This window comes from Phalangium opilio, unplaced genomic scaffold (assembly GCF_054372755.1).
Source record: "Phalangium opilio isolate 3A_F unplaced genomic scaffold, DU_Popi_V2 ptg000003l_1, whole genome shotgun sequence".
NCBI lineage: Eukaryota > Metazoa > Arthropoda > Arachnida > Opiliones > Phalangiidae > Phalangium > Phalangium opilio.
This window is the reverse complement of record NW_028324145.1, coordinates 5,258,096-5,284,582: the sequence shown is the minus strand read 5'-3', so window position 1 is coordinate 5,284,582 and position 26,487 is coordinate 5,258,096. Positions and strand designations below refer to the sequence as shown.

The window sequence follows — 26,487 nt, the reverse complement described above, 5'->3', positions numbered from 1 at the left end:
GTTCATTATATGAAGTAAAACGGAGCATTTTTACAAATCAAAGCGTTTCAAATGTCAGGATTAATTGGAGTGTCAGGGACAGCCTTGAAAAGTCAGGGATTTTCAAAATAGGCCAAAAAGCTCAGCGAAATGTTAGGGGACTTTCAAAATGGGCCAAAAAGCTCAGCGAAATGTTAGGGGACTTTCAAAATGGGCCTAAAAGCTCAGGGAAATGTCAGGGTATTTTCAAAATGGGCCAAAAAGCTCAGCGAAATGTTAGGGGACTTTCAAAATGGGCCAAAAAGCTCAGGGAAATGTCAGGGTATTTTCAAAATGGGCCAAAAAGCTCAGGGAAATGTCGGGGAATTTTAAGAATTTCAGCAAAGTCAGGGAAAAGTCACATTAAAAATAGATATGGCTTGAAAAAATACGGACCGATTTTGATGGACTGGTAACTTTGAAGCCGTATCTATAGTCTTTGGAACCACACACAGTATGTTCCGTTACTCTTTAAAGCTATATCAAGCAGACGATGCTTCCCTTCCCCCTCTTTTGAAAACAGTTTATTGAGTAACGTTTTGAAAATTTAACACATGCACTTCGAAGTGGCTAAAATATCTGCAGTTCAAGTATCCATCTTTGTGACGTTTTAAACGCCTTTTTAGTGAGATCACGTTTGACAAGACACCAAAATCCCTTCCCTCGCTCCGCAGTATTTTACGTTAAATATTTAAAAATTATATTTAAATGCAATTGTCTAGTTATATTTAGATCAATCAAAATCAGGGAAAATAGTAAAAAAAGGTCAGGGAAAACCTGGAGAAGTCAGGGAATTTGAATCTGAAAATTATGCGGCAACCCTGTTAAAAATAGATATGGCTTGAAAAAATACGGACCGATTTTGATGGACTGGTAACTTTGAAGCCGTATCTATAGTCTTTGGAACCACACACAGTATGTTCCGTTACTCTTTAAAGCTATATCAAGCAGACGATGCTTCCCTTCCCCCTCTTTTGAAAACAGTTTATTGAGTAACGTTTTGAAAATTTAACACATGCACTTCGAAGTGGCTAAAATATCTGCAGTTCAAGTATCCATCTTTGTGACGTTTTAAACGCCTTTTTAGTGAGATCACGTTTGACAAGACACCAAAATCCCTTCCCTCGCTCCGCAGTATTTTACGTTAAATATTTAAAAATTATATTTAAATGCAATTGTCTAGTTATATTTAGATCAATCAAAATCAGGGAAAATAGTAAAAAAAGGTCAGGGAAAACCTGGAGAAGTCAGGGAATTTGAATCTGAAAATTATGCGGCAACCCTGTTAAAAATAGATATGGCTTGAAAAAATACGGACCGATTTTGATGGACTGGTAACTTTGAAGCCGTATCTATAGTCTTTGGAACCACACACAGTATGTTCCGTTACTCTTTAAAGCTATATCAAGCAGACGATGCTTCCCTTCCCCCTCTTTTGAAAACAGTTTATTGAGTAACGTTTTGAAAATTTAACACATGCACTTCGAGTTATTGCTTCTGAGCACACCTTCCTACATAGCATAAAATATTTATAAAGTTAAAGATTTTTTTCTTTAATTAAGGAGACAGAGAGGGAAAGATTTTCTATTTCAAAACTCTGTGTGTGCTTATGTGGGTTTTTAAGCCATTGGTTGCTGCGGCTTTTAATGTCTTGTCGACGTTGCAGGTATACCAGGTAGTTGTTGCTGGCTGCTTCAGTATGCAGGCCTTAAACTTGCTCGGTGGGGGGGGGGGAGGTTAAGGTACAGGTTGTGTCTTGTATTGATTCTCTGAGAGAGAATCAGTCTCCCAAATATTCCCCCCTTTCCCCGTTTTTTCCTGGCTTTGGATTATCGCGCCATCTCGGATTTTCCCGCCATATTGTTTGACCCCAGACATATTCTAAATTTTTTTTATTGGAAATTGATATTTTAGGTATTTTCTATTAGACCTATTCTCCATTACGATTGGCCTATTTATTAACAAAGAGTTCATGGATGTATGTATGGTTAAACATTGATCAATATCTATTAAGTATTTAAACAAGCGAGATCTCTACTTGTACACTGTATGTATATCTCTGACTTGTTTCTATGGAGAGGGAATAATGTAAAAGTATGTGAAATATTGGATAAAGGCCTTATTCACATTGCAGGGTCTTGACTCTTGGATTTGAAACCCATTTCAGTCCGTTTTTAAAAGAAATATCTTGAAGTTTCTTGAGAGATAGATGGCAATCTCACTCGTGTTGTTATGCATAAGAGACAAGCCAAGGCTTAGCCTCTTAAAGTACGTAGATAAATAACTTCTGCTGTAAGTTTGCTTTTCGGATTCTATTTTGGGTAAAGGGTAGTGGTTTCCGAACGCTGTGTAGTGAGACTTCCAAATTTTGAGTTCAAAGAATCATAAATTGGATTCATAGACAAAATTGACATAAGTGACTTTAAAACGTGTTTGCCCGTGGTAATTTTAGGTCTATTATTGGCCTACAAATACTTATAATCAATGCATGTCTCTAGGAGGCTATCTAGTCTAGTGACCTTGTTTAACACATGCTATAAAACCATATCTTCAAACATTTTTGTCGTATTCGATAAACCTTAGAATGCATACAGCCAATAGGAATCATTGTGAGGCCGTTTTTTCAACGTCTATGGTCATTAATAATCAATAGACGCAACTAACAAATCTTTTAAATTTTTATAACGGCTCAGATGTCGTGCTTTTACCCCAAGAGTGAGACTAATCCAATTACAAAAATAAGAGATTTATTTTTGTCGCTCAACGACAGATGGTATACTGTAGTAAACTTTGTTAGTCACGTGATCCTATCCCTTAGTTGGAGGCGAGACCAGACCAACTTGTTTATTTGTTGGTTGGGTCTATTTAGCTGCGCGTTGAACCTGCTTGACCTCGCGTTGCTACCAACCAATGAAATCACAGTTAGAAAGACGGCAGAATTATGAGGCATGACGGAAAGTACTGAAGCCCGTCCGCACAAAACCCGGACTGAGTAGAAATTAACGTGGGATATATTGATTGATGCACGATTATTCCTAAGAGTTGTATGTATTCCTGTAAAAGCCAAATATAGAAATTATTTAGAAGAGAAGTACTTTTCTGCAATCCCAATAATAACTAGCAAAGAAAGATTACGTCACATATTTATAATCCGCCTAAATGATGTATCGCAACTTGGAACACTTCGAAAACACTGCAATGCGAATATAAGAATCCGGAAAATAATAAATTATCTTCCAATTTGTAATTATTATTACCAACTTGACCTTACGTCATCTGACATCATTGTAAGGCACGATTCGCTGTTTCGAATTTGGATAGTATAATATTGACGTGCCGGAAAGTGGGCTATCGTTTTTATCTAACTATTTTCTGGGTCCTTCTGGGTGGGTAGGAAAAAAAACCATTTTGAATGATTATACGTGTCTAGGTTTTGACGTATATCCATTCAGTTTTTTTTGTGTGTGTGTGTGTGTGTGTGTGTGTGTGTTTTTGTGGGGTTGTCTCCTCTCCCCTTAGCTCACAATGGGACTGGGGGTGAATAATGCTTTTTAGGAAAACATAGGGAGGGATATGAGCAAACTTTGTTCGACGACCGTATGAATGGACACCGCTCGTATATTCTTTTTTTCTTCTTCTCTATTTGAGCTATTTTTCAATTTTTGTTTCCGCTCGTTTTGGTTCCTGGAATTTTGCATTTATAGGTGACGTTTTGATCAATGCTTTATTTTCTCGCCGTGATTCTTTGAATGTGATACTTTTCTGTTTCCGTGGATGTTTCTGAAATGTTTATCAGAAATTAAGGGGGATGTTCTTTTTTGCGGTTTTTGAGTCAAAAATGTTACTTTTGTGACATTTTGAAGTGGCAAATCGAACCCAGAGCGCAATTAATCACGTCTATAGGAATAAAACACCAGTGTACTAAATATTAATGAAATTTTGTTTAAACGCGCGGGCGTTATTTTATAAAGTTTTTTTTACATTTTTCAAGATGGCGGCGAATTGAAAAAATTATGTCTTTGAGCGTACTTACTACTTAAAGGCCGACTTCCAGCGAAACGGGTTCTAGCGAACTGAAAACCTAGCATCGAGACTAACAATGAAGCGACCGTGCCGATTTTCGAATCCCCGCTGGGTCAAAATTTTAAAGGGTTCTCGCTAACTGAAAGCCGTGCAATGTGGTTCAAGCGAACTGAAGATGAACAATAGAAATCCTTTTAAATTTATTTCCTCTCGAATTTTTGCTTTCCCCCGAAGGAAATTCTCTATTGCGTATCTTCAGTTCGCTAGAACCACATTGCACGGCTTTCAGTTAGCTATAGAACCCTTCCATCTTTCACCCCAGCGGGGATTCGAAAATCGGCACGAGACACTTCGGAACCGTTTTCAACCGTTTTGGAATGGCCTAACACTTTTTGAAAAATAATATTTGCATTTCCTCGTGAAAGATCTCTGGTTTTAACAGCGTAATATTATTTTTTGTACATTCCAAAACGGTTTCAAAGTGTCTCGTGTAAACGCGGCTTAGTCTCGATGCTTGGTTTTCAGTTCGCTAGAACTCTTTTCGTTGGAAGTCGGCCTTTAAGATTAACGTCCCCGCATTTTTCATCCTTCTAGGTAATCGGTTTGGCCTGGATATCAGGACTTTATATAAACATAGATAATTTATTTCAACAGAAACTCCCTAGCTAATATACTAAATTTTAAGTTTTAATTCCTCAGAGTTCAAAACATTTTAATTATTAACATAACGTTTGTTCCCAAGTTAATGAAATTTAAGCAATTTAATTTTTAATCCTTGAACTTTGCATTTAAAACATCTACGGTTCGATCTTTGACATTTAATATAAAATTTGTCTAGAATTTAGACAATCCACAAGGGGAACTTAATATCTTAACAATTTACTGATTTTTCTCATCAAAGATAAATTCTTTTTTGTGTCAGTAGATAATTTATTTCATAATTTATTAAACGTTTTTAGTTTTAATTCCTCAAAGAACAAAACATTTAATTATTTGCATAAGGTTTGCTACCAAATTATTGAAGAAGAAATAACATAGTTTAAGTTTCAAGTTTTAATCTTTAATCTTTGAACTTTGCCATTTAAAGATCTTCGGCGTGATCTTTGACATTTTATATAAAATTTGTCTGGAATTGAGAAAATCCACGGGAGGGAAATTAATAACTTAACATATTTTTGCGGATTTTTCTAACATCAAAGATAATGTTTTTCTTTTCAAAGTGATCTCATAGCACCTAGTGGTCGCTGTAAACATAAAAGCCATCATATTTAGCGGGAGATATTTTGGTCCGAATTCTTTTATGTTTGTTTAAAACTCCGAGCAATTGCGTTACCGTTTTTTTTTGGTGCGCGCGCGCAAATCCCATTTATTACGCCTCTAGGAGTCCATTTGTGTGTCGCCAAAGCTTAACGACTCATCTGACCCTTACTATCTTCATTCGGTAGCGTGGTCCGCTAGTTTTCGGGTCGGGTGTGAAGCTTTTGCTTGCACCATTGGGATCAAGAAGAGAAAGACATCTCTTTTAGTCTATTACTACATTCATTGCCATGGCAACGACGACGGACAAATAACCTCAAATATTTACCTCGTGTATTGAGAATCGTGTGTGTGTATGTTCCCAGCAGCGATATTCAAGGCAATATTATTTCTTTAAGAAGTTACACCCCTCCCCTCCTTTTTTTCACACCAAACTCTTCCCATGAATTTGGTGAATTCTCATATGAATATTTATGTAGAAGTAATTTTCAAGATCTTAAAAAATCTCCGTTACCTTTTACTAAAATAGTTGTATTAAATGTAAGTAGATGATTATACAGGGTGTTTCTGATAAGTCTGGCATAAATTAAAGGGGATTTATAAATAAATTAGAAATCATTGTCTTTTAGTTTAGTAATTAAATTTAAGTTATCATCCGTAAAATACTCCAATGTTAACTCAAAAACAGTGACCCGGACGGTAAAATGTCATAGAACATTTTCGACTCAAAACTGCTCAAAGAACACCCCCTTAATTTATGCCTGACTTATCAGAAACACCCTGTATAGGTAGATGATTATGTAAGCGATTTAATGTAGTGGTATTTGACTTAAAGGTACAAATAATAGTTGATCCAAGGTTTTTTCCTTCTATACTGTGCCGTAATAAATAACTTATCAGGCAGCCATTTTAAAAGATGGCCGCGGATGGTTTAACTCTTTCTTACTGAGCATCTAAATCAATTTTCCTATATTCAAAAGCGTTTTAGGAATCTTATAGGTCAAAGGCTTCTGGATTAGAGTATTGATTTCACAAAATAAAAGTAACAATAATACGAATAACGTTGAGGTTTGGATCAAGTAAATTTTTCTTGATGCAATTGAATACATTTATGTTCTGCCTTTATTGTCCAATACATTAAGACCTAGTAGGGGGTCTTCGGACATTATGTCTCTGTAATCTGTTTTGACACTTTATTTATTTTAAAAAAAAAAAAGGAAAGAAGAATTCCCCTTTTTGAAAGAGAAGGGTTGGTTCCGAGTCTGTCAAAATGGGTTATCGATTTGGTTTCGCAGTTTTCCAATAATTTCATGGACAGTTTCGATGTTTATTTGTGATTAAGAAATGTATGGTAGCGATGAAGTTGGGGATTTAAATGGCGCCCGAGTTTAATCGAAATGGTCTAAATTGGATGTTTGGTTTGATTATTGGTTTTAAGTGTAAATTAAATTTGTTTCCAATTCGATCGCAGTTTAAATACACCTTTGAAGAAAAAAGAAAATATTTTTACCATTGTATGTTTTTAAAGCAATCCAAAGGGTTTAAGGTTTTTAACCTTTAATTTTAATTGCAATTAGTTTAAATTTGTTACATCTTCGATCATTAGTGGATTGAAATTAGAATTATTTTGTTACTACCAGCAAATACCCGTCAGTCCGTTGGGATATATTTATTACTGTTTTGGCCGCCATTTTAAAATATGGCGGAGGGTAAATCGATCCCCAAATAGCCATAAAGACCGTCTAAATGATACAGGAAACCAGTGTAATAAATATTAGTGAAATCGATTATTCCATAAAAGATTTTTATATATTTGGCCGCCATTTTTCAAGATGGCGGAGAATTGGAAAGATATTTTTAAATATGTTCCTACTACCTAAGAGCAACGTCCTTGCAAATTTTCAGCCTTCAAGGTAAATCGGTTTGGGTTGGGTGTTGATTATAAGATTATGGGTATTCTGTATTTATTTCGCCTGTATGGAAGCTTTTCCCTGAACTCGGGTGTGTTGCGGGTGAAACATTTCTACAGGCGCTCTTAGGATTAACATGGGCCGTTTTACTCCTGAATGTCGGCTCTCCTTAAAGTCTCCAATAATGAATATTTTTATTTTACTATTATTTTTTGTTTTTAATTTTTCTCAGCTTACATAATTTAAACCGAAAATGAGCTGTAGCGAAGTGATCTCTGATTTTAACCTACACCTACTTGAAGGGAAATATCAGTTTATTCGGGAACTTTAACTATGGTTTCAAACAGGGACTACATTTTCTCGCTCTTTTATACGTGTAAAGCCTTCTACCATTCCTGTAATGTTTCCTCAATCAAGAACTGAACATGTATCTGCGTTACTTTGCGTACATTGATCAGAAAACTACATAAAAAGCGGAGTATAAAGGAGTTAATTCATTAGTTTTCTCTGTAACTGAAATTAGAAGCAAAGGGGTGAGGTCATGGTTACGAATTGCACTTGAGGATCTAAAGGGGATAGGTCATGGTTACGAATTGCACTTGAGGATCTAAAGGGGATAGGTCATGGTTACGAATTGCACTTGAGGATCTAAAGGGGATAGGTCATGGTTACGAATTGCACTTGAGGATCTAAAGGGGATAGGTCATGGTTACGAATTGCACTTGAGGATCTAAAGGGGATAGGTCATGGTTACGAATTGCACTTGAGGATCTAAAGGGGATAGGTCATGGTTACGAATTGCACTTGAGGATCTAAAGGGGATAGGTCATGGTTACGAATTGCACTTGAGGATCTAAAGGGGATAGGTCATGGTTACGAATTGCACTTGAGGATCTAAAGGGGATAGGTCATGGTTACGAATTGCACTTGAGGATCTAAAGGGGATAGGTCATGGTTACGAATTGCACTTGAGGATCTAAAGGGGATAGGTCATGGTTACGAATTGCACTTGAGGATCTAAAGGGGATAGGTCATGGTTACGAATTGCACTTGAGGATCTAAAGGGGATAGGTCATGGTTACGAATTGCACTTGAGGATCTAAAGGGGATAGGTCATGGTTACGAATTGCACTTGAGGATCTAAAGGGGATAGGTCATGGTTACGAATTGCACTTGAGGATCTAAAGGGGATAGGTCATGGTTACGAATTGCACTTGAGGATCTAAAGGGGATAGGTCATGATTACGAATTGCACTTGTGGAGCAAAGGTTAAAGGTCATGATTACGAATTGCACTTGTGGAGCAAAGGTTAAAGGTCATGGTTACGAATTACACTTGTGGATCTAAAGGGGAAAGGTCATAGTTACGAATTGCACTCGAGGAGCAAAGATGAAAGGTCGTGGTTATGAATTGGACTTGAGGAGCAAAGATTGCATCCGTTGAGTACACGTACAATATTTTCCAGGTCACCAATCGTTCGTTTTTGAAGACTAATTTTTGTTTGTTTTTAGACAATGATGATCACGAAAAGTAGGTCTGAAAATCGATCATCTTCGAACGATTCCTGTATAGCAGCAAACATTCGTTTACGATTAGGCCTACTGTTCCATTACCTTAAAAGAAAATTGGAAAACCGAATTTGCTCCAGCTATCTCTCGATGTGTATGTGTGTGTGTCCTTTTACTTCTTTGTATTTTTCTTTCCTTATACCTGGAGAAAACGTTTTCCCTTTTTTTTTTCGTATATATTCCGGGGGTCTCAAAGCGTATCCGCCTACGGGTATTTCATCAGTTCTCCGTCGATAGCGTGATGTGTTTGTTTCAAACAGAAAGTGTATATATATGTGTATATATTTTTTCTTTCCATGCCTCTCTGTGTCGTTGGAGACTTTGCCAACCCTGGGCGTAACTTTACGTTTCGTTCATTTTGAGAAATTTTTTAAGCGTGATAATGAATTCGGTGGAATTTCACCTGTTCAAATTCCCATCACTTTATACGGTTTTAGTCTATGCTATACTGTACTACATTTTGTGTTGGGTTGCCTAGCAACCCGAGAATCTAGTTCAATTACCTATTATTAGATTTATTTTCTCTCTCCCCTCTCTCCACCTTCTATCGCAACAATCCCACACCCATGGCTTTGCAATAATCTTATTAAGTAATGATTATTTGGCTAGACTACTGCGATAAACTACGCCTCCTATATTCGTTTTGCAACAATCGCGAAGTATGGTCGAAGTAGATTCATAGGTAAAAATTTTCTCTGATTAGTTTTTGAAAATTGTAAAAATTAAGTTCTTTTAGTTGTTTGGTTAAAGATTTAGCTACGATTTGTAGGCATAAATTTTAGTCACAAATTAACATGATCAGTTCACAATTGTCTTCCTTCTTTACCATGGAGCCAAACATTTATCAGAATTTACTTTCTCTTGGTGTTAGGTCAAATGTGAGGTCAACGTCTCAAATTGTAGGCGTATCTTTAGTCACAAATTAACAAGATCAGTTCACAATTGTCTTCCTTCTTTGCCATGAATCCAAACATTTATCAGTTACTTTTTCTTGGTGTCAGGTCAAATGAAAGGTTTAATTTCACTTAACTCCGATTCTCAGCGATGTGTTCGTGTTGGCCGATTTTGATACTTTGTTTATTTTAAAAGTCTGCTATGTTTTGAAAAAGCCCCGTTTTAAAAATTCTAGCTGTGACCTGAGATTTTGAGGTCGAAGGTCGTGATGTCCCCACTTGACATGTTATATTTTTAGCGCGTACCTCAAAGTCAAATGCCAGTTTATTAATTCATTGGACCACTTTTTTAATTCAAACCTATTGCCTCACTGGTGCCAAGGACTACTTTAATAATTCCAACTTAAATACAGAGGGTTGGGGGCCCTGGTTAGTTTGAAATAAAAAATTCTTTATTTTGAAGGCGGCACCCCAGAAGTAATTGTTTAATATATGAACCAACAATATCATTTGAATTGGATTTTTATATTATTCGCCAAAAGCTAAATATTTTCAAAAGTACTAACTAAAGTAAATATGTAGCCTACGTTGTGAACTGCATTTCAGTGGTACATATAGTTATGACTAATTTGTTAATTAGTAATTTTGCTTTCTGCGCATGTACATTATTAGAGAAAAGAAAGCTAATGAAACCTCAGTCAACTCATCAATTAATTGAATATACTCTTTCTTTTATCTAACCTTGTACATACGACTGCAAAGTTTTTCGATAACAATAGAGTCACGTTGTACTAATTGAAAGCGGGAATTGCTTTGGAGAATATCTACTTTCTTATCTTTATCGCTTAGCCATTTTACCCCGCTGGGTCTTTTCTTGGCATCGCTTCGGAATTAGGGTCAATCTGACTCTATAAGTTTTAGGACTTTCTACGTTCTTCTTTCAAACAACAAGACGTTTCCGTTCCTACAATTTTGTTAGCTAAATGTCTACAACCCTACAGAGCTCTCGTGGCTTGCTTTAGACCGTATTCTTCAGTAGGGTCTTAAGGACAAATAAAAAAAACCCGATGATTTATGCACATGGTCACTAGGGAATAAGATCGATTAGCTTCCTTGATTAAGACGTACTTCCGGTTTAGTTTTCGGTAGCCAATTGGCCTGGCCTTGGTTTTAACACAGTCCTATAATGACTTTAGTCTGCTTAGCTTCGTTTCTTCACTTAACTCTGACACGCGATCCGTTTGAAGTTGGTCAATTGAATTCAGAACCGTACTAGATTTATGTCGAGAATGTATTTCAGGTCCTATAATTCCTATAAAATCCTATATTTTTGAAACTGTCCTATATTATCGTACAATTTTATGAAAGTTATTATAATATCCTATATTATTAACTTAGTCGAAGTTTTCGTATGGTTTAGCATCAAATTTATCAACATTTAACTTTTTTATCGAGATCACATATGACTAGACACAGAAATTGCAGGTTTTTTCCTCCTTTCAAAGTAAAATACAAATTGTTACTATTTTGGGAATTTTCTACTGCTAGAAATTCTAGAATCGATAGTTATAGTAATTATCAAATTTGCATGGGTAATTAACTGTTATCGTTTATAATTAACAAGATTACCTCTGGAAGATTGCATCCCTGTTGCACAAGCAAGGTTGCTAGTAAATTGTTTATAGAAAGATAGCCTTGCTTGCCAAATAGAGGTAATGTTTTCTCTCAGTGTTTAAGTTAAATCTAATTGTTAACTAAGAATTATTAATTACCGATTTCAGTATTTTTAGTAGTAATGAATGATTTAGGCCCAAGAAAACATTTTTTAGCTCTCGTTTAACTTAACAATGTCTGGCGATACGTTAAAAGCTCATCAATTGAATTAAGAACCAACCACATCTCGTTAAATTTACTTGTCGGAGTCCAGTTAATAATACAACCACCACTGTACCAAGAGAGAGAGAAAGTAGATGATTCATGACGCAGTTAGTGGTTATATATAGCGGGCGCTCTGGTTTCCTCGCACATTCCTACAACATATTTAGCGTGTTTTGTCAGACAGTTATCACCCATGTAGGACTAGGTTCCTCAACTCGCTCGAAAAAGTCCCTACTCTCGGGTAGAACGGCGACAGCAGCCCGCGGGGTTCGCGACCCTTTAGTAGTGTAACATAACGGTCTGGTCTGCCTCTGACAGAAGATAGTGGTGGGTGCCATTGAGATAGAGATGGGGATGACGTGACGCTCGGCAGGCGGTGATGGTGGGGGAAATAGGCTAGAGGAAGGTTATGCCTTGCTTATAACCTAATACCTTTAAATGCAAATGAGATACATGCACTGGAAGGCAAAATTTTTCTTTTACGATGAAGGATTCGTTCTGGCGAATATATGGTAATGAGGCTGACGGTTCTCTCTCTCTCTCTCTCTCCCCTCTCTCTCTCTCTCCCCTCTCTCTCTCTCTCTCTCTCTCCCCTCTCTCTCACTCTCTCTCTCTCTCTCTCTCTCTCTCTCTCTCTCTCTCTCTCTCTCTCTCTCTCAATGTAGTTCCCTTAACGCTAGGCCTTTGCCGCCCTCCTCATCTCTAATACCCTTAGGGGGAAAAAAGACGCCACGGGTGTTTTCTAGCCGATGAAATTTGCTCCGCAGCATCGAGCTTTTAGAGAATCAAGCTATTCCGTTTTAACCCACGTTAAATTTTGCGCTAGAACTTTATAGATTTTTAGTTTCCAATTCAGACCAATCAGTAACGAGCCTTCGATATGTCGAACACTTTTAACCCTAAGGGGATTTGAACACTTTTAACCCTAAGGGGATTTTAAACGACAAACGTCTTCGGAAAAGTTTTGTAAGTTTAATTATTGAATCAGTTTTGCGAAGTATATAGACACTCAATATTTATACCTAGATGTCCGATGTAGTTAAGTTTGAAAAGAAGTATTAAAAAGAAGATATAGTCTAAACGAAATTTGGGAAAGTCTGTAATCTTGTTAATTCAAACTTTAAGGAGATAGAAATGCCTTGAAGTTCTAAGTTGAAACGGTCAACTATACAACGGTAACAAACGCTTATACTATATGTCAACTTAGCTGTCCAAACAAATTCACTTAAGGAGTTTCAAAATGTAAACAAACTTTGAGTTAATGTTAGAACGATCGCAGTTTTAATGCTATAAGGCGAAATGTCTTGATTAAATTGAACTCTCTAATACGGTATCAGTTATTTTAGACCGAATTAACCATGACTTGCGATATTGAAGGGAGAGTGAAGAGGAAAATCAAATGATTCTTTTTTCCCCTCTTGATTCTTTTACTAATTTTAAGTCCAATTTGCATATATAGTGAAACATCCGGGAAATACCTCTACTCCAAATGATTTTGAAATTCAATTTTTTTTTTTTTTTTTTTTTGAGATTTCATGGGTAATTTGAAATTTGCACCTCCGACCAATCACATAAGCCCTGCCTTTTTTTAACAAAATTCCCATGTCACGCTGCATATTGAATGAATTTTAGCGTGAGATTTAATAAAAATTGCCCACAATGGTGCGAGATATAGAGCGTGCCACTTGTATTTTGTGAACAAGAAGGTAGGGTGTTACGCTAATTACAAATTGTTAATGAAATATTAAACTAATTTGAATTTTAAAATCAGACAGAATGGAAGTATGTCCAGTATGTTTCACTATTATGCAGATAGGTCTCGTAATTAGTTAGAAAATCTATAACTTGAATTTCCTTTTCACCCTCCCTTTAAGACTTTAATATATTCATCTTTAACTTTGGAACTTCATAGCTCTGGAAAAGCTTTGAGGGTAAAAATAACGGGTTAATTTTCTTTCACCTTTAGTCATCCTGGGAAACTTTCCCTTCTGTAGGATGCAATATGTTTTAAAAGTTTTAATCCTTTACAAAAATTAATATGCTAAGCCTAATATATGCTCTTGACCCTTTGTATTAATTAAGTTTTAGGCTAATCTTAAAACTCATTTCAATATTAATAAAATTCTTTTATAAATAAACCTAACTTTAAAACTGTGCATTATCGAACTTGGAGATCTTAGCGCCAACACTCGAGACTCTCTGCATGCATGGCTATAGTCCACCCCAATCTAAATCTTCTTCCCCTCTAATACGAAATTCTCTTTGCTTTAGGGTCTTCTTAGGCTTAACACTATGCACACAACTATGAGCCTAGAATATCAAACTTAGTAGAATTTATCCCTTGCCACGATCTTGAAGGAGAGAGGAATGGAGTGGTAACCCCCATACTCATACATAGTTTACAGGCATGGAGGATTCCTACCATTAACACAAGGATACCAAGCGATTTAGAGTGTAAAATCGTCTGCTATTTTACACTCTAAATTGCGTGGTCTCTTTGTGCAAATGGTATGAATCCTCCTTGCGTGTAAAGTATGTATAACGTTGCCTCTGTACCCCCTCTACGGAACGGCACCGAAGTCCTCCCAGCATCCTCAGCGTTTAAGTAGGATCGTACAGTGTAGAATCGTAAAAAACGCCCCCTGTGTCATAAAAATAGAAGCTTGCTCATATACAAATACAATAGCGCTACGTGGCAGCACTTAACAATCGCCTAAAGGTGGGTATGGGTGTGTGCAAGGTACACTGGGAGAGTTTCGGTCGTATAATATCCTATATTTTTGTCATAAAATTGCATTGTAATATCGTTTCTCAACGTTTGACTTGAGTCAAAATTTAAAAGAAATGCGTTTATAATGGCAATTTTAATGTGTTAGTGCATTGTTTTCTAAAGATACGAGCTAAATTGTACATACATTACAACGTTTTTGAATTCGGCCTTTACGCTTACTAAAAAGCCCGCCAAATTAGCCTTATCTCCATAGCGACTTACGTCCCCTTCGCTCTAAAAGCGCGAGTTTAAAAAATGCAACTTCATATTTCTTCCCTTCCCCTTCTCTACCGTCCCCCTTCTTCCCAAAGCTCCCGACACGCCGACAGACAGGCCGCCCTTTGTCAGTTTGATTGACCATAGCCCACTCGATCACGCGCGTCACGACGCAAGCTGCTCGCGCAGCGCGAGCAGCTTGCGTCGTGACGCGCGTGATCGAGTGGGCTATGGATTGACTCGAGATAATCGCTTATGTCGATGAAATATTGTTAATTTTTTAAATCGGATTTAAATGTTTTAAATTAGACCGAAATGAATTAATTTTGGGATCAAAAATGTGCCAAGATTGAGGAACCTAGGATTCAAATCATTTTGAGATGAAATATTTCCTGTAAGTTTGTCTTTTTAGTAAATTTTAATTTCTTATTCTTAAGTGTCGTTAGGGTTAACGCGAGGTTGACTCGGGGCAATATGGTGGGGTACGGGGAATCAAGATAACGGCTGCCGAAGATGTTGTATTCGTTCTGGGTTAATGAATTAGGTCGCGTCCCGTAGGTGACGATAATTAATGGGTGGTCAGTGGAGGGATCCCAATGAAATTCAAAATGGCCGTTATTATTAATTTTTTTTCTTCAATTTTCATTGAAGAATTTTTTTAAATCCAAATTGTTTTAAATATATTTTTTATTGATTTTTTTTTTTAAATCTAAATTTTTGAAACCAATTATTTTCAAAATCCCAATTATTTTTTTACTCCAAAATTTTTAAATAGAAATTGGAATTCTTTTTAAATGGGAACTCGAAAATAGTTTTAAGAGTTGGATTATACCGGAAGTAAGATGAGACTAGAAGTAAAGTACTCTAGCATTGGTAGTAGATCTTGGCACTAGTGAAAAAATTTGAGGATTTTATGCCGCTTCCATCGAGTCCACACTAGAGAGAAAAAAATTGGTCGAGTTCCAAAAAATTTCCTACCCCCTTCCCCTTAACCTAGAGCCGCGGAACACGGACGCGGCTCCTTGAATCTAGTTCGGCCGGCTACCGCCACGAGCCTCTCACGTTTTGAAGGGAAAATTCAGAAACCGCTACCAGAGGGCCAACCGTTGGCGTGTTATAGGGAGCTAACAGTTCTGACCCTGAAACGTCACACCATTCTATCTCTTACTGGAGTTTCACCCCCCCCCTAACGGTTGGAAACAGTATTCTACGCGCAAAAATTCCAACCAGAGAGGGGCTGCGTGACGTCAGACTACCTCTACCCCCTAGGCAGTTGTTAGCTCCCTATCAAGAATATTCACTTTCGCCAAGTGAAGAATTTGGTTAGCTCAGTACTTCTAGTCTCATCTCACTTCTGATTATACTGATATTTTAAGTATTTTGACAAACTTGTCGTATTTTTAAATTAAGAGTTCTAGCTTAGAATACAATAATACAATCGAATAAACGTGGCAGAGAGATTTTAGAAAAAGTTGTGACTTTTTAACCTCTATATTTCTACATAGTTTAAACCAAAATAGAATTATATATGAGCATTTTTAGTCCTATCTTTTCCTATAAAACAATTTTTCTCTCCCATAAAATCCCATAATTCTAGAAAAAATTCCTATTTGTCCTATAAGGAATTCTAAATTTTGACCGGGCTCCCTGCGTGTGGCTTTTTGTTTTTGTTTGTTGTTGAGTGTAAAGCGTTTTCGTGCAAGTTTTCGGTTAGTTTCTTAAACTCTTCAGTCTGCAAAATATTTTAAGGAAACATACATTATACGTTGAAGTTTATTTTGCTTTGTCCCTATCGGCTTTCGAACCAAAATAGTCTTGAATTTACATATTTGGACGCTAAGCCTAACTGAATAATTTAACGTTTAAGAAGGGAATGTTATGACGTCAGTAAATGGATTGGTTTGACCTCTAGGCACCTTAAATGACAATGTTTCTCTTTGCCCGGCTTTCTTTATTAAAATCCTTCTCGATCGTAATCTGTTTTTACACCACCCTCTGTATCGTTAATCCTTAGGACCATACGAGAGAGAAATAGCGCGAAAAGATGGATGGATTAGGCATATTTAATTCGCAGTTGTGGCACCCTTATACCTTTTCCATAGACCTTAATTTAACCAACCTTACGACCTGCCATCATATTAAAATTAGGCTTAATAAATCAAAATGTTTTGTTTATTTTTGCCTAACACTGAACCCATCCATAGATAAGGTATGACCAGGGAGGAGTATAGAAAAGGAGAGGATTTGTACGCTCTTTTTTAAAATCAACAACGGGAGAAAGGGGAAATCTTGGTTATAGGCTAGCTTATCACGTGGCAAGCCACATCCGAGTTCCCGCGAACTCCCACTACGAACTGCCCTCTCGTGAGGATCTTGATGAATAAAAGAGTCTGATGGCTGTAGTTGCGCAATCAGTACGAGACATTTTGTGTTGGAGAGACCGAGAGAGGGCGCGAAGTAGTAACTCATGTTCAAACATTAACCCACGTGACAAGAAGGAACCGAATTAACCCCCTTTCTCCCACTGTGGGATAGGTACACGGCGTATTATACTAGTCCACCCCACAGTCCGTCTCCTTTTTTACTCCTCCCTGGTATAGCGATGCCAGTGCGATCCCCATAAACCCCTTATTATCTTTATTATTTAATGGGATACAATTACTCTGTTATTGACGTCATCAAAGGATTATCTAAACAAAAGTAATCGTGGGAGGGCTGCTGAGTAAGCTTATTTATAAATTCATGAGGGGAAGATAATCGGAGTTTAATTAATGTTTATAACAGAAACTTGATTGTTTTGTTTGGATTAACTCTAATAACGTTTGCACCTGTGTAATTAAACTGAATCCCAGAGGTATAAAAGTCAAGGTTTCAGGGGGGGGGGTATTCTTTGCTAATTCCTTAATGAACGTCTTAACAAACGTTGACTGCATTCCCAACTTCCCACGGTGATGTTAGCTTTCCCTTCATAAGCAAATTGCATTGTTTACAACAACGATTTTCATCTCACGGATTCTTAATGCCCGTTCAGACTAGTGTAGCCATAGCTCACTCGATCATACCCAACTGACGCAACGTGTGATCGAGAGAGCTATGCATTAGCAGACGATATATGGAAAGTTTTAGGATTCTTGCCTCTTGGTCCGTTGTGGGCTGTATTTGTCATTTTGTATTAGTTTATTTTAGTATTCAAAAGTCTTCACTCAAAAGTCACCTTATATGCAGGGCCGGAAATAATAAATTTTTCTTATAAGACATGTGTCCAGTGACCCCTTGTTTGACTGGAAAATTTATAGGCATAGGACATTGTCCACTGAAGTGTGTAAAAATAGTATTGCATCATCAGAGTCAAGCTATCAAAACTTAGGAAAATTTATTGGTCAAACTGTTCTTAACAAAATTATGGGACATATTAAAATTTTATTGGACAATGTCCAGTGTCCTGTGCTTATTTCCGGCCCTGCTTATATGCGACTCGTTGTAAGTCGTCTGCTCTAACGTCTGAACAAAGAAATGAACCTACCTTAAGGGATCGAAACGAAATTAATGACACGACCGACGGGAACGTAAGCTTTTGCATTAGTTTGAATGGACATTTAGTATTCGGTCTAGTGTAAACATGGATATATAATTCAGGCCTTCAGCATAAGGCAACCCGCTTTTAGAATCAAATGGGCTCGCCACTTTATATTACCATAAGTTCATAGGATATGTTCCTTAAGTTTGTCACTGGTTACAAACTGGAGCTTGACATGAAGTGACGTAGGTCATAGATTCTCGTAAAGCGACGCCTGGTGAGGCGCTGTCATAGGCTTAGTACAGACTAAATAGGAATTAAGATGGACTGCATAATTAACCGAGTACGCAACCGAGTCTGCAATTCTCGAACTAGCTCGAGCTGTAGTCTCTAGCGTAACGAGCTATAGGAAGTGTCATACGTATGGAACATATCTTATGGACTTATGATATTATTCATGAGTTAGGCCTAACCATTATTTCAGTTTAAAAGATCCGCTCAATTCCCATCGAGAGAGATAGAGAAGACATATTTTCCTTCACGTAACGGATATGGTTTAAATCCGGGCGGAAGTATTCTATTTTATTTAATGGGTTAGATTCTCTTTTTGCTTAATATTATTACGTCCGTATAATAGTACAGTCTTGAAAGTGACATCCTTTCATAGGAAACCCCCATACAATTTTATCACCCATTCTAGTCTGTAAGACGCTTTATCATCGAGATATACCATCCACACTACACTCGAGCAAGAAGCGATATCTAGTTTATTAGGGAGAAGGTATAAATTCGCCACGTTTCTAGCTTTATCTCCAGTTCAAACGTAACGTAGGTCCGGAGTTAATCCTCGCCTCTAAATTACAACCAGCATCTCATTGGTTACGTATTTTCCTACTGAGGAGAGGCGAAATAGCCCGGCCTCCTTTTACGTCCCCCTTGTATTTTGAAAAGGGGACTGGGACTAAGGTGCGTGAATACTTATAAACTAGATATCACTTCTTGACTCGAGAAAAAAAGAAAAAGCGAAAACTAAAAAAAGCGCGCCCAGCTTTTGAGATGCTCGTATGTATGTGCGTATATTCGCATTCACGAGCTGAATCCCAATGAGGAGAAGAGTACCACCACCAAGTGTTGGAGAGAGCGCCTGTCTCTTTTGTTCCTAATCTCCGGTATAGTTCCGTAAAGTACGTGAGGTAGAGACGTTGCAATTTCCTTCTATCAGTCTACGGTTGCACCCCCTTGCAGTAGTAATCCTACTAAGTTTTAGCTCTGAAAGATAAAATCAGGGTTCGTGCGCAACCTGGAAAACCTGGAAAAGTCAGAGAAATTGAAAATGGGCCTAAAAGGTCAGAGAAATTGAAAATGGGCCTAAAAGGTCAGAGAAATTGAAAATGGGCCTAAAAGGTCAGAGAAATTGAAAATGGGCCTAAAAGGTCAGAGAAATTGAAAATGGGCCTAAAAGGTCAGAGAAATTGAAAATGGGCCTAAAAGGTCAGAGAAATTGAAAATGGGCCTAAAAGGTCAGGGAAATTGAAAGTGGACCTTAAAGGTCAGGGAAAAGTCTGGATAACAGTATCAGGATGACCAGAAAATGTGTTGTCTGATATTTGACCAGAGCCCCAAATTCGCGGACCTCGCTTTGCTCGCTCCCGTTATTTATGATTTAATGAGACGAAGTTAAATTTAAACGAAATAGTTGGCTTATTTTTATAACAATAACAACTCGTGCAAAAATTATTGGAGTGATTTTAGATTGGTTTTCATATATGTTGGCCTTGTATACGTTATTTCAAATGGTCAGGGAAAACGTGGAAAAGTCAGGGAATTTCTTTCCAAAAATTTTGTACGAACCCTGGATCAGAGAAAAAATATCTATTTACTATCTGCAGATGGGAAAACGCGATGCTTTAAACAAGAAATTCAAAATTGTCCCGCATTTTCGTTCGTAGCAACTAAACTTTAGTCTCGTGCGTATGGGTTTCTTAAGGGATAGGATAGTTGCTTGACTATGGAAGGAAGAGATGTAGTTTAACTTCATTCACCAGCGCAAAGATGTGAAGTCGTTGTTTTAGGGTTTTTGGAATTTACTCTCCGAAGAGGGATGAGGTGATGCGCGCGTCCCGAACGGTTTCATCCCTGCCTCCCAGAAGAGTGAGAGAAAGGGAGTCCCACGTACCAGACATGCGTTCTCTCTCTATTTCCCAAAACGCCCCACCCCTGGCTAACTTGGGCGTCTGCCCACATTTCTCGCTGCAAGGGAGTTTTAACAATTTAACTTGAGATCTTATGACGCCGTCAGATTAGATGCAATTGGACCTAACATCAACATTTTGGGAATTTTTTAATGGCATCGTAACGCGGGGAATTGATCGAAAAACTTGTAGCACCCTCACCACTTTAATTTCGTTAAGTCGATTTGTTTGAGAAATTGAAAAGCACCTGCGATTTTTCTAACAACCGCAAACTTGAAGAATCCTGCGTCTACACCTTTTCGTACACGTTATTTTTTGGCCAATTTATGAAACTCTATTTTGGTCGAGGGGCTAGTCATTCGACAAAATGTTTTACACCTCATTACATATTTGTGAATTTTTATGGGAATTCGGATGATTACTGAACGAATTCCTTGATCTCTGTGATTACGATTATTTTCGGTGATATCCGTAATCTTTACACTGATTCCCCGTTATTGCTGCAGATTACTTGTGATTTCTGTTTGAATTCCAATGATTTTTTGGTGAATGCCGTGATTACCACTGGATTCTTCGTGAATTTCGATTAATACAGTGATTATTTCTATTTCAACTGATTATGATTTTTATTTTAAATTTTCGAATTCCTCGATTTATTACGTGTGATTATTTCACGAAATCTGTGATTTCCGAGGTGATTACAAAAGATTACTAGGAAATCATGTGATTATTTCTGATTTTCTCAAGATGACACGTGATTTCCAGTGATTATCGGAGATTTCTGATTACCTTTGATTACCCACAAGAATGATTTTGATTACTGATGATTTTCTAAGAATTCTTGAAATCAAGTAATCGGTTTCTGTGGTTTTGTACACCTTATTATTATTATTATTGAAGTGACTAACCCCTCGTGTTCTTCCAATCGTTCTAATGAATTAGAAACAATGTTTTTGTTATTCTAGCTTTTTTTTTCAAATGTTTTGTATTTATACCTACAACTGTCCATACCAATGCAAAATCTGACATAAATTCAGTTGGGAAATCTTTAGATTTTACCTGTTTATTTTTAGCCCTAGCTTATATTGCCCGCAGAATCGCAGAATTGAGAAATCTTCTTGTTGACTTTATGTTGAGTTTAGGCTGAAAAATGTTTTTTTTTTTTAGTTTAGTTTCACAAGCTCCAATTTTCTGTATACCCGATTTTGTATGCGTTGCAACGAACCAACCGTCTACAAATTTCAACCCCTAATCCTTATTTGTTTTTAATATTAAAGTTTATTTAGGTTATGAATAAATTTACTATACACAAAAATTTAATTAAATTAAAATTGAGAGATCGCGTTGTAAAACGAAAACAAATTAAGAATTTTGACGTCATCTAATTAAAACCACCTAAATTATGTAAAGAGTATATATGTATGTATATTATCTATATCATAAGTTTATAAGATATGTTCCATAAGTATGACACTTCCCATACTTCGTAATGCTAGAAGAGACTTACAGCTCGAGCTAGTTCGAGAACGACAAGCGAGAATTGAAGTGCTACACTCGGTAGTTTTGCAGTCTATCTTCCTATTTAGTCTGTATTAAGCCTTTGACAGCGCATCACCAGGCGTCGCTTTACGAGAATCTAAGACGTTTCACCGATGTCACTTCATGAAAAGCTCTCAGTAACCAGTGACAAACTAACTTAGCTTAATATAGGCCTACATATAATTAATAATTTGCATCTTATTTCACCGGAAGTTTATGGAACTGACCTAAAAATGAGTAAGAAAATTATTTTTACTTAAGACGAAAATTCTCAAGAACTTGCCCCACATCTTAAGCCTAATCTTGCAAGAACTTGCCCCGGGTACTAAGCCTAATTTATAAATGTCAATAAAAGCATCTATAAATTTATTCGCCAAAAACTTGAATGATCTGCTAATCGGTTTTCGTACACGTTTTTATTGCAAATATCTTAATCTCTCTAACAATCGTTGTGCGTCACGTTTTGTCCCTTGTTATGTTTACTTAACACTCCTGGTAAATACCTCATTGAATAATCCAAGAAAAATCCCTGTAGACACGTTTCTTCGGTGACAAGTAGGCTTAGTAAAAGAAATACCCATTTCATTTTTATTAAACAGTCTGTGTAACTAATCAATTTTAATTAGTTTATTAAGAGTCACCTGCCTGACGCTTTATCCTATTTTATTAATTATAGTTTTCAAGGGAAATTTTATTGTTCATAGCTCTCGGGTTCTGGCTCTGACCTATCGTAGACTACTAGGCCTAACTGAAAGCCCATTCTCCTTTTCTAGCTAGGCTGCATGCTTCATTCAAGTATAGCCGTCTCTAAACCGTAGTTTTCCCCTCTTCTCTTTACTCTATCTGGCTAGTGTTTTTCTCTCCCTCTCTCTTTCGCTCTCTCCGTAACTCTTTTGAGAAGCTCGGAGCAGCTCCAGAGTAGGAAAGAGGGGGAAGTCATAGGGGGTAGCGAAAGATCGGTAACTCTGCGTTTCGCGATCCAACTCGGTTCAGTCGGCTCCAAAAGCCCTGACGCTACAGACATTTAAACTCGACAACTGTTAACCCTAAATAATTTTCAACCGTATATACTTACCAGAACCGAACTCTACGCGATTGTTGAAATTACTAAAAAGTCTTTAAACTTAAACCAACCCAAATAACAATCTCAATTAAGAAGAGATAAATCGATATAGTTTTAATAATATTGATATTATAAATTAACGAAAAGAAAAACATCCAAGAAAACTTTGGCCTATATTATTTAATCTAAAGTATATATTTGTGTGTTTATTTTAGTGTAATGATACTGGTTTATAACTGTATAACTTCTTGTATACCCTAGGTTTCGCAAAAGAGATATGTTCGTTATGGCTAAGGAGCGCTCCAACGTCAAAGCGTCATCAACGAATGATTCCAGATTATTTGCCGAAAGCAGCAACGATTACGAACACCAACGACGCGTCCTGAACAGAGGAGGACAACAACACAGCGCCAATGTGGGTTGTAATCTATTCTTCTTCGTACTGTTAATGGTGACGTCATTACTGGCCATCGCACCATCCGCTCACGGCGCTCAATTACCGGCCAAACGAGCAGGTCTGTTGAATTTTTTTAATTAACCTTGGAATGTTTCAAGTGTCCGGTTGTTCGCGTTAACTTCAGATAGGTTGTAGTTACTGAAAATTTAAAAAACCCCGAAACATTAGGTCAATGTTCTGTTCATATTATATTGACCAACCATATGGTCAAGAATAGACTTATTGGACTCCAAAGTGAGAACTCTTTTTTTCTCCAAACGGTATTAAAATTGCTATATTGGGCTATAAAGGCCGTCCCCCGTTTTATGAGGGATCTGCTGTTCTTTTTGGTCCTGGTGTATTATAGAGTTGCCAGAGGATGGACCGTGAATTTAGTTAGCGCAGGTCGGGTGGTTTGTGTAATAAACCATAAATTACGAAAACTATGGCCGCATGAATGTTCAAAATTCGACGGAGAATTTTGAGCTTTACAAAGTTACTCAGTGTAGGAAATATTGCCAATGTTTATGTGGTCACTTTTGGTTAGTAATGTAAGGAACGCAATTTTAAAGCTGAAACTTATTGTTGTCTCCTCTGTGGTTGTTACCCCCTCTCTCTGCACTGTTTAATTATATTTGTATTTGTTAGTTATTCTTTACCAACGCGTTTTGAAGTCTATTACTATACCTAGATATTAATTCTTTACCAGACTAAAACATACCAATCTATAACAAATAACAATATGTATAGATATGAGCACCGCTTCTCGGTCGTTTTTAGTTCATTATTTTCTGGAGGAATTAACGCATTCATGTTTGAACCGGTGGTATATAATAAAAGATGTAGGTAGTAGATGCGTAGGTTAGAATTATCCTTTGCCACCACCAGCTTTCCCCTGGTGTCCAGCACCATCCACGCGCCTTCTGTAAACGACCTTTAAAGGGAGAGTGAAAAAGGACAATCAAGTGATCTTTATTTATTTCACTATCCCTTGGTAAAGCCAACCAAGTAAAACATTCATTCATTTTTAAAAATGGGGGAGGAAAAAAGAAGTCTTTGGTAGTGACGTAAGAGAAATCCACCTTAAAATTTAACGAATTGAAGCCTTCTCGCCATAGGGAATACAAAATCTTGAAGGCCATGATCCAAGAAAAAACATATGCTAGAAGAATTGAAAACAGAGCGTGAAACTAATAATAAACGACAGTTTTTAAGGGGTTCTAAGCTAATTGAAGTGTATAATACAGATTTCTTTGTTTTTATATCACTCTTAATTAAATTTGGGACTCTCAGCACTCTTAATGAGAAACGAGGGGTCCTATAGGCTAGTTAAAAACCTTACAAGATTGGCGAACTGAGATCGAAGAGTTAGGGACACTTCGGTTTTCTATAGAAGTTGAATTGGAACCCGAAGTTGCGTGACTTTCAGTTAGCCTAAAAAGTTGAACTAAACCCCAGCTCCGATTTCGGCACTGTCGCCCACGCCTAGAGATGTGTTCGTTTTTTTCAGGTCGCCTAGAACCGCTTTTATTGGATCTCGGCCCTTAAAAGCGCGCTCCTTTCCTACGCGCTTGGGTTGTATTTTTAGCAGTATAATCAAATAAGTCTATTTTATTTTCGCTGTTGAACCTCCCTTTAACGTCGTTGTGGTGAATGATGATTCTTCAGGTTGTTTCTCGCCATTCTGTTTTCCCTGTTCCTGACGCTTCTTTGGGGATTTCAAGCTGCGTTATCTTCATTAGTAGAGCGCGAGTGAACCTTCTCCTTTTCTAGTATATATCCTACAACATACGCTTTTGGGTTGGAGGGGGTTACGCTGCTGTAACAGTAGCCGCGGCGGTCTCGGCTATAGCTCCCACTATTATAATTTATTCAGGTTTTGATAATCAAGATCTGAATTAACCGGCACGTCGAGCGTGCTATAGATATTTTTGCAGGGGGAGGGACACGCTCTCAATTTTAGAGCGTATTAGTGTCCTTTCATCTGTACGCCGATTTTTAACCCAATTGGAACAGTTGTTCAAGATCATAGGGGATGGTTTCGAAATTAGGTGAACGATGACGTTGTGACTTGCTTTGAAGGCATGATTTAGGGCTTTCGCAATAACAAACATAAAAAACCACTTGAACTAACTCACCTTAAAGGTCATCTGTTTCATGGGATAGGTTAACCCTATTGTCTTGGAAATCTCCTATAGTTAAATGATAAAATGTAAAGACTGAAGATAGTTAGTTTGTTTATTTTTTTATTTATTAGCAATGTGAGACTGACACGGCAATTTACCAACCGTAAATTGCACTAATAATTTAACAAACACCGCAATTTGCCACAGTAATTTAAACTTACATTACCTTGGTAAAATTGCGCAAGTATTCTTGACATGTTTGTTTGGTATTTAAAGGCTCGCAATCCCTGGGAATAGATTTGTTACTGTATGCTTAATTACTATTAATTATCGACAAAAGTAATTTTTTTCCAAAAACATTTAATCGACAATTAATGGTAGTTTCTCTGGTAAATATAACTCATCTATAAAATACCGATCCATACTTTTTATTTTTCAAAGGGAAGAATTTATCAATAATATCATTTTTATAATGAAGAAACTATGGTGAAAAAAGCAATAAAACCCGCTTTTGCTTCGAACCCTTTATTAAATCTCCATGGGTAACGTTTTGAATTTCCATATCTATTAGTTGCCAAGCGCAGTATCCATGAAATCACGTCATTTAGTAAAGTTATTGCTTGGATAAACATCCTTATTGGTTGCATCATAATACCTGAAGTTTTATTACTTCTTTTTTAGAAAGTAAATGGTTATTCTACATTTTTGTTTTTCATTTTGTTCGAAGAAACGTCTAAAATTGCTAATAAGAAAACCCAGACTAACCGGACTAACTGTCTTTAGTAACGCTAAGGCATGGTTTAGTTTGCAAACCATGATTAGTAACAAATATAACGTTAGAAATAACTTCAAATTAACATTATGAAATGTTTCAGTTGTAAACATGTTTTTGAAAACTAAATTAAACTACATTCTAGTGTGAATCTTCTGTCTAAGGCATCGTTCAATTTCCGAAACATGATTAGTATCAACAATAACGTTAGAAAAAGCGTCTACAACTTCAAATTAACATTATGAAATGTTTCAGTTGTAAACATGTTTTTGAAGCCTTATACCTTAGGCTACATTCTAGTGTGAACCT

General features: G+C 37.0%; 1 protein-coding gene across 9 annotated transcripts in view; it reads left to right on the top strand.

Moving 5' to 3' along the window:
• LOC149717266 (IDLSRF-like peptide) overlaps positions 1–26,487 on the top strand; it is a 221,626-nt gene that overhangs the window by 128,312 nt on the left and 66,827 nt on the right. For 4 of the 9 annotated variants that reach the window (XM_089837424.1, XM_089837420.1, XM_089837417.1 and 1 more), the window contains one exon: positions 23,106–23,359. In XM_089837424.1, coding sequence (XP_089693550.1) covers positions 23,122–23,359 — 238 coding nt within the window. In that variant the 5' untranslated portion in view covers positions 23,106–23,121. Of the gene's footprint in view, positions 1–14,761; positions 14,928–22,769; positions 23,035–23,105; positions 23,360–26,487 lie in introns of those variants that run through there. The other 5 variants (XM_089837432.1, XM_089837430.1, XM_089837409.1 and 2 more) reach the window with 4 other exon arrangements.